At 56.7% G+C, this 10,030-nt stretch overlaps 1 protein-coding gene across 1 annotated transcript; it reads right to left on the bottom strand.

Moving 5' to 3' along the window:
- Nucleotides 1–3,199: 3,199 nt before the first annotated feature.
- LOC144954177 (claudin-4-like) lies at nucleotides 3,200–8,073 on the bottom strand. The gene is made up of 2 exons (XM_078884734.1): nucleotides 7,923–8,073; nucleotides 3,200–3,888 (listed from the first exon to the last, which is right to left on the bottom strand). Exon 2 carries the CDS (start codon nucleotides 3,845–3,847, stop codon nucleotides 3,200–3,202), a length of 648 nt encoding a protein of 215 aa, XP_078740860.1. The 5' UTR covers nucleotides 3,848–3,888; nucleotides 7,923–8,073.
- Between the last annotated feature and the right edge of the window lie 1,957 nt (nucleotides 8,074–10,030).

Raw genomic sequence — 10,030 nt, forward strand, 5'->3', positions numbered from 1 at the left:
GAATCAACGTCACCATCACCACCACCATCACCACCATCACCACCATCACCATCACCACCATCACCATCACCACCATCACCACCATTACCACCATCACCATCACCACCATCACCATCATCACCATCATCACCATCACCACCATCACCATCACTACCACCACCATCACCATCACCACCATCACCACCACCATCACCACCATCACCATCACTACCACCACCACCATCACCACCATCACCACCATCACCATCACCACCATCACCACCATCACCACCATCACCACCATCACCATCACCACCATCACCACCATCACCATCACCACCACCATCACCATCACCACCATCACCACCACCACCACCACCACCACCACCATCACCACCATCACCACCATCACCACCACCACCATCACCACCATCACCACCACCACCACCATCACCACCACCACCATCACCATCACCACCATCACCACCATCACCACCATCACCATCACCACCACCATCACCACCATCACCACCACCACCATCACCATCACCACCATCACCACCATCACCATCACCACCATCACCATCACCACCATCACCACCATCACCATCACTACCACCACCATCACCATCACCACCACCACCATCACCACCATCACCACCATCACTACCACCACCATCACCACGCGTTGTGTGTCTCTGTGGGTCACTGTGGGTCTCTGTGAGTCTCTGTGGGTCTCTGTGGGTCTCTATGAGTATGGGTCTCTGTGGGTCTCTGTGGGTCTCTGGGTATGGGTCTCTGTGGGTCTCTATGAGTGTGGGTCTTTATGAGTGTGGGTGTCTGTGGGTCTCTATGAGTGTGGGTCTTTATGAGTGTGGGTGTCTGTGGGTCTCTATGCGTTCAGAGTTTTTGTCTTCTGCTATAACTAATTAGTATCTGAGCAGGGCCTTACCTGATCAAATTAACGGGGTTTAGTTCAGACCTGTGTGTTTGTGCGTGGATGGGTTAGAGAGAGGCACGCAAAGCCTTCATCACATCAGTAAATAATCTTTATTGGAAAAACACAACCAGAAACAGCAGAGAAGATAGAGAGACACCCAGACCCAGGGCTCGAACCCAGACTCTCAGTGTCTCTGACACGGCCATCGTGAACCCCCTGAGAGAGAGAGACACCCAGACCCAGGGCTTGAACCCAGACCCTCAGTGTCTCTGACACGGCCATCGTGAACCCCCAAAGATGGAATCTGCCTCAGTAGTTCGGCAGTCACAAATCGTTGGTTAACTCCATCGAAAAGTAACCTGCAGCGCCACACCGATCACCGGCATGAGGGAAAGAACGGGGATCCCATCTCCGACCCCCAGGAACAGGTCTACAGGTTCCCTGACCATTCCTGTGAAGTGGCGATGACCCCGCTGAGGCTGCGGTGCCTCAGATATTGGAGGAAGAAGTCACCCCCTGTGAGTGGCTGGCTGAGGTGCCATCAGCTGAGGAAGTACTGAAGGCGATCCAGTCTGAGACCAGGAAAGGCACCGGGCAGAGATGATCTCCCAAGCGAAATGCTGAGGGAGGGTGGCGTTTGTGCACAGACTGCCCTACATGACATCATAACAACAGTCTGGACCACTGGACGGGTTCCGCAGGATTGGAAGGATGCCCTGGTGGTCCCCCTCTTTAAGAAGGGGGACCGCACAGACTGTAACAACTACAGGGGCATCTCACTCCTCAGTGTGAGGCCGGGAAAGGTCCTGGCAAGGATGATTCAACATCGCCTTGCTAGGCACGCTGAGGAGAGGCTTGCGGAGCCCCAATTGTGGTCTCAGGCCTGGGCGGTCCTGCACAGATGCCAAATTATCTCTCTGTCTGCTACAGCGAATGGGTAGAAAAATCCTAACCGCAAAGACAAAGCTCCCCCGTGCAGCCTCAGCAGATTGTAGGGGCAAGTGCTGTTTGCGAGCAAAACCTCTGGAACACGAGGGGGTGGGTGGCCAGCACCACGCCCGGCCGCCTTTGTCTCCCCAGTGCTAGCGATGTTAACTACTCACCGCTATGCCAGCTACTCACTTGAGGCTGAGTCGACTTAGGGGAGGCCCAGGGCCGGTTCAGATAAAATCGTCACTGGTGTTGGCCGTGAGCGGGAATCGAACTCGGGTCGCCGGGTTCGGAGCGGAGCGCGCTAACCACTACACCCACCGCTCCCCGCCACACACTCACCCACACACTCACCCACACACTCACACACACACTCACCCACACACTCACCCTCACACTCACTCACACACACACTCACCCACACACTCACCCACACACTCACCCTCTCACTCACCCACTCACCCTCATCCTATCACTCACCCACTCACTCACCCACACTCACCCACTCACTCACCCACACACTCACCCACACACACTCACCCACACACTCACCCTCACCCACACACTCACTCACCCACACACTCACTCACTCACTGACTCACTCACCCACACACTCACCCTCTCACTCACTCACCCACACACTCACCCACTCACTCACCCTCACACTCACCCACACACTCACCCACACACTCACCCTCACACTCACCCTCACACTCACCCACACACTCATCCTCACACTCACCCTCACACTCACACTCACCCTCACACTCACCCACACACTCACCCTCTCACTCACACACTCACCCACACACTCACACATTCACCCACTCACTCACCCACTCACCCACTCACTCACACACTCATCCACACACTCACTCACCCACACACTCACCCTCACCCACACACTCACCCTCACACTCACCCTCACACTCACTGACTCACTCACCCTCACACTCACCCACACACTCACCCTCACACTCACCCACACACTCACCCACACACTCACCCTCACACTCACCCTCACACTCACCCACACACTCATCCTCACACTCACCCACACACTCACACTCACCCTCACACTCACCCTCACACTCACCCTCACACTCACCCACACACTCACCCTCTCACTCACTCACACACTCACCCTCTCACTCACACACTCACCCACACACTCACCCACTCACTCACCCACACTCACCCTGCGGTACGTACACACACACAGGTACCACACGTGCCCCCCCACCCCCCACAGACTGACCCCCCCAACTCCCTCCCCCCCCCACACTGACCCCCCAACCCCCCTCCCCTACAGACTGACCCCCAACCCCCCCCCCCCCCTCTCCGTGACCCTCACACGAAGTTGCTTCTCGGAGCACCGCCACCTCCTCCACCACCTCCCATGGACGACTTTGGCGGCGCGTACTTGGGCCCCTTCTTTGGGGGGCACGAGCAGCACAGCATGGCGCCCCCCAGCAGCATGAGGGCGCTGGCCGCCCAGCCCAGGTAGAGCGACGCGCCCATGTCCCGCTTGCCCGCCTCGGGCACCAGCGGGTTGTAGAAGTCGCGCACGATGGCGTTGGCCGACCACGACGCGGGGATCATCTCCAGGACGCCGGCCAGGATGAAGACGGAGCCCGCGGCGATGGACACCCGCGCCTTGGTCGTCTCGTCGTCCACGCAGGTGGTGCACTTGGCGCCGGCGATCCCCACCAGGATGCCCACGCCGGCCAAGACTACGGCGATGACGGTGAGGGCGCGCGCCGCCTGCAGGTCCTGCCCCAGCGCCAGCATGGAGTCGTAGCGCTTGCACTGCATCTGGCCCGTGCTCTGCACCACGCAGTTCATCCACAAGCCCTCGTAGGTCATGATGGACGTGATGACGCTGCTGCCCAGCAGGGCGGTCACCTTCCACATGGGCAGCGCGCAGCTCACGATGCCGCCCACGGTGCCCAGCAGGCTCAGGGTCAGGCCGACCATCTGCAAGCCGGCGTTCACCATCTCGGACGCGTTGGTTGGCGAGGGGGGCGTTGTTGAGAGGCCTGCGGATGAGAGGCGGACACGGGAGGTGAGCTGGTGGTGAGGGTTTGTGGTGGCGGAATGTTGTATAGGGACCTGCCGTGGTGAATAGGAGACAGACACGGGAAGTGAGCTGGAGGTGAGGGTTGGTGGTGGCGGAATGTTGTATAGAGACCTGCCGTGGGTGAATGGGAGACCGGCGAGGGATGTGAGCTGGAGGTGAGGGTTGTATTTCACGACAAATCTTGTCCCTCGTTAAAAAAAGGTGTCAGTTTTGTTGCCAGATAAAAAGGTAAAAAAACAATTATCATATTTTTTACTGGAAAATGAGGTACCAATGGTGTAAATGCTTTACCCCGAGCTCTCATACTCTGATGGTGCGTTGCCTTTGAGTTGTGCGCCTTTTGGCGTCATCTGGTCCAACCCATGTGAGACTAGGCTCTAAGGAAAGCTGTCTCGGGTGTGGACCAATCAACTTCAAGGACAGTGCATACATTATCAGAGTTGTGTTTTTTGTTTGCATTACGACAGCAGGTATTGCGGTCTATGCAAACATGACTCCTTGTAAAAAAAAGGTGTCAGTTTTGTTGCCAGATAGAAGGGTAAAAAAACTATTATAGACACCCACAGACACACCCACACAGAGACACAGAGACACACCCATAGAGACACAAACAGAGACCCCCATAGAGACCCACACAGACCCACAGAGACCCACAGAGACCCGTGGAGACCCACAGACACACAGAGACACACCCAGAGAGACACAAACAGAGACACCCATAGAGACCCACAGAGACCCACAGAGACAAACAGAGACACACAGAGACCCAGAAACACACCCACAGAGACACACAGAGACACCCACAGAGACCCATAGAGACCCACAGAGACACACAGAGACACACAGAGACCCAGAAACACACCCACAGAGACACCCACAGAGACCCAGAGAGACGCACCCACAGAGACCTAGAGACACACCCACAGAGACACCCACAGAGACCCATAGAGACACACAGAGACACACCCATAGAGACCCAGAGAGACACCCACAGAGACCTACAGAGACACCTACAGAGACCCATAGAGACACCCACAGAGATCCAGAGACACCAACAGAGACCCAGAGACACACACAGAGACCCACAGAGACACCCATAGAGACCCACAGAGACACACACAGAGACCCACAGAGACACCCATAGAGACCCACAGAGACACACAACGAGACCCACAGAGACACCCATAGAGACCCACAGAGACACCCATAGAGACCCACAGAGACACCCACAGAGACCCACAGAGACACCCACAGAGACCCACAGAGACACCCACAGAGACACCCACAGAGACACACAGAGACACCCACAAAGACCCACAGAGACACCCACAGAGACCCACAGAGAAACCCACAGAGACACCCACAGAGACCCACAGAGACACCCACAGAGACACCCACAGAGACACACAGAGACCCACAGAGACCCACAGAGACACCCACAGAGACCCACAGAGACACCCACAGAGACCCACAGAGACCCACAGGGACCCACAGAGACACCCACAGAGACACCCACAGAGACCCACAGAGACACCCACAGAGACCCACACAGAGACCCACACAGAGACCCACAGAGACACCCACAGAGACCCACAGAGACCCACAGAGACCCACAGAGACACCCACAGAGACCCACAGAGACCCCCACAGGGACCCACACAGAGACCCACAGAGACCCCCACAGAGACCCACAGAGACACCCACAGAGACCCACAGAGACCCACACAGAGACACCCACAGAGACACACAGAGACACCCACAGAGACCCACACAGAGACACCCACAGAGACACACAGAGACACCCACAGAGACCCACACAGAGACACCCACAGAGACACCCACAGAGACACCCACAGAGACCCAGACAGAGACACCCACAGAGACACCCACAGAGACCCCCACAGAGACACCCACAGAGACCCCCACAGAGACCCCCACAGAGACACCCACAGAGACCCACAGAGACCCACAGAGACCCCCACAGAGACACCCACAGAGACACCCACAGAGACCCACACAGAGACACCCTCAGAGACCCACAGAGACCCCCACAGAGACCCCCACAGAGACACCCACAGAGACCCACAGAGACCCCCACAGAGACCCCCACAGAGACACCCACAGAGACACCCACAGAGACACCCACAGAGACCCACAGAGACCCCCACAGAGACCCACACAGAGACACCCACAGAGACACCCACAGAGACACCCACAGAGACCCCCACAGAGACCCACACAGAGACACCCACAGAGACCCACAGAGACCCACAGAGACCCCCACAGAGACACCCACAGAGACACCCACAAAGACCCACACAGAGACACCCACAGAGACCCACAGAGACCCCCACAGAGACCCCCACAGAGACACCCACAGAGACCCACAGAGACCCCCACAGAGACACCCACAGAGATACCCACAGAGACACCCACAGAGACCCACAGAGACCCCCACAGAGACCCACACAGAGACACCCACAGAGACACCCACAGAGACACCCACAGAGACCCACAGAGACCCACACAGAGACACCCACAGAGACACCCACAGAGACACCCACAGAGACACACAGAGACACCCACAGAGACCCACAGAGACCCCCACAGAGACCCACACAGAGACCCACAGAGACCCACAGAGACCCACAGAGACACCCACAGAGACCCACAGAGACTCCCACAGAGACCCACACAGAGACTCACAGAGACCCCCACAGAGACCCACAGAGACCCCCACAGAGACCCACAGAGACCCCCACAGAGACCCCCACAGAGACACCCACAGAGACCCACAGAGACCCACACAGAGACCCACACAGAGACCCACAGAGACCCCCACAGAGACCCCCACAGAGACCCCCACAGAGACCCACAGAGACTCCCACAGAGACCCACAGAGACACCCACAGACACCCACAGAGACCCACAGAGACCCACAGAGACCCACACAGAGACCCACACAGAGACTCACAGAGACCCACAGAGACACCCACAGACACCCACAGAGACCCACAGAGACACCCACAGAGACCCACACAGAGACCCACAGAGACCCACAGAGACCCACAGAGACCCACACAGAGACCCACACAGAGACCCACAGACACCCACAGAGACCCACAGAGACCCACACAGAGACCCACACAGAGACCCACACAGAGACCCACAGAGACCCACAGAGACACCCACAGACACCCACAGAGACCCACAGAGACCCACAGAGACCCACAGAGACCCACAGACACCCACAGAGACCCACAGAGACCCACACAGAGACCCACACAGAGACCCACACAGAGACCCACAGAGACCCACAGAGACACCCACAGACACCCACAGAGACCCACAGAGACCCCCACAGAGACCCACACAGAGACTCACAGAGACCCCCACAGAGACCCACAGAGACCCCCACAGAGACACCCACACAGAGACCCACAGAGACCCCCACAGAGACACCCACAGAGACCCCCACAGAGACCCACACAGAGACCCACAGAGACTCCCACAGAGACCCACACAGAGACTCACAGAGACCCCCACAGAGACCCACAGAGACACCCACAGAGACCCACAGAGACCCACAGAGACCCACAGAGACACCCACAGAGACACCCACAGAGACACACAGAGACACCCACAGAGACCCACAGATACCCACAGAGACACCCACAGAGACACCCACAGAGACCCACAGAGACCCACAGAGACCCACAGAGACACCCACAGAGACACCCACAGAGACACACAGAGACACCCACAGAGACCCACAGATACCCACAGAGACACCCACAGAGACACCCACAGAGACACCCACAGATACCCCCACAGAGACCCACAGAGACACCCACAGAGACACACAGAGACCCGCCTGTCTACAGGAGGTTGTGGGTTCCACCCCAGACCCTGACACCATAGACTCACAAAGAGACCCAGAGCCTCACATCGAGACCCATAGACTCACAAAGAGACCATTCATCACATTCTTACCTGAGTTTGAGAGTTGATTTGACAGCTTCGTCCTGTCTCTCCGCGTGTCTCTGTCTGTCTCCGTGTGTCTCTGTATGTGTCTCTGTCTGTGTATGTGTCTCTGTCTGTGTCTCCGTGTGTCTCTGTCTGTGTCTCTGTCTGTGTCTCTGTCTGTGTCTCCGTGTGTCTCCACGTGTCTCTCCGCGGCTCTTCCACGTCGGGATCAGAGTTCACCTCTTTTATCGAGTTGCTCTGTAGGCGTCACCCACCCACCCACCTGCTCACTCACTCACTCACCCACCCACCCACCTGCCTTTTTACCCACTCACTCACTCACCCACCCACCCACTGACTCACCCACCCACCCACCTGCCTTCTTACTCACTCACCCACTCACTCACCTGCTCACTCACCCACTCATTCACTCACCTACTCACCCACCCACCCACTCACCCACCGACTCACCCACCTGCTCACTTACCCACCCACCCACTCACTCACTCACTCACCCACTGACTCACCCACCCACCCACCCACCCACTCACTCACTCACTCACCCACTGACTCACCCACCCACTCACCCACTCACTCACTCACTCACCCACTGACTCACCCACCCACTCACCCACTCACTCACCAACTCACTCACCCACTCACCCACTCACTCACCAGCTAACTCACCTACTCACCAATTCAGTCACCCACCCACTCAATCCCTAAACTACCCTCTCACCTACTCACCCACCCACTCACTCATCCACTCACCCACTTTTGAGTGAGTAAGTGGGTGAGTCAGTGGGTGAGTGAGTGAGTGAGAGGGAGGGTGAGTGAGTGAGTGACTGAGTGGGTGGTTGAATGAATTGGTGAGTGGGTTATTGAGTTGGTGAGTGAGTGGGTGAGTTAATTGGTGAGTGGGTGAGTGAGTTTGTGAGTGAGTGGGTGAGTGGGTGAATAAGTTGGTGAGCGAGTGGGTGAGTGGGTGAGTGAGTTGGTGAGTGAGTTGGTGAGTGAGTGGGTGAGTGAATGGGTGAGTTGGTGAGTGAGTGGGTGAGTGAGTGAGTGAGTTGGTGAGTGAGTGAGTTGGTGAGTGAGTGAGTGGTTGGTGAGTGAGTGAGTGGGTGAGTGAGTGAGTGGGTGAGTGAGTTGGTGAGTGAGTTGGTGAGTGAGTGTGTAAGACAGTGAGATTGTGTCACCAAGTTTGGATGAGTCATCGTTTACGGGTGTTGTTATTTGAGGCCGAGCAGACCTAGTGGTGGACCGAACCGAAACCCACAATCTTCCGCCCAAGTATTTACGATGCGTGAATCAGTCGTGCGGGGATTCCCCTAGGTCCGCTCAGCCATAAATCAGCTCATAAACTTGAACCGTTATAGCTCACGATGTCATCATCATCATCAACAACAACAACAACAACGTCATCAACAACGTCATCAACACGGGTCTGTTAGAGCTCTAGATACACTCATCCACTCACCAACTCACTCACCCACTGACTCACTCACTCACCCACTGACTCACTCACCAACTCACTCACCCACTCACTCACCAACTCACCAACTCACTCACCCACTCACTCACTCACCCACTGACCCATTCACTCACCAACTCACTCACCCACTCACCAACTCACTCACCCACTCACCCACCCACTCACCCACTCACTCACCCACTCACTCACCCACTTACTCACCCACTCACCAACTCACTCACCCACTCACTCACCCACTCACCCATTCACTCACAAACTCACTCACCCACTCACCAACTCACTCATCCACTCACCAACTCACTCACCCACTTACTCACCCACTCACCCATTCACTCACCAACTCACTCACCCACTCACCCACTCACTCACCCACCCACTCACCCACTCACTCACCCACTCACTCACCCACTCACTCACCCACTTACTCACTCATTCACCACTCACTCACCCACTCACTCACCCACTCACCCACCCACTCACCCACACACTCACCCACTTACTCACTCACTCACCCACTCACCCACCCACTCAGCCACTCACACAACCACTCACTCACCCACTCAATCACCCACTTACTCACTGACCCACTCCGCTCCACGTCCTCCTGTACCACGTCACTCCATCTCTTCTCTAGCCCGTG

This window comes from Lampetra fluviatilis, unplaced genomic scaffold (genome assembly GCF_964198595.1).
Source record: "Lampetra fluviatilis unplaced genomic scaffold, kcLamFluv1.1 SCAFFOLD_401, whole genome shotgun sequence".
In the NCBI taxonomy this organism is placed as follows: domain Eukaryota; kingdom Metazoa; phylum Chordata; class Hyperoartia; order Petromyzontiformes; family Petromyzontidae; genus Lampetra; species Lampetra fluviatilis.

Bases quoted from the DNA above. Each gene is read 5' to 3' on its own strand.
- LOC144954177 (XM_078884734.1), bottom strand. From the start codon at position 3,847: ATGGTGAACGCCGGCTTGCAGATGGTCGGCCTGACCCTGAGCCTGCTG.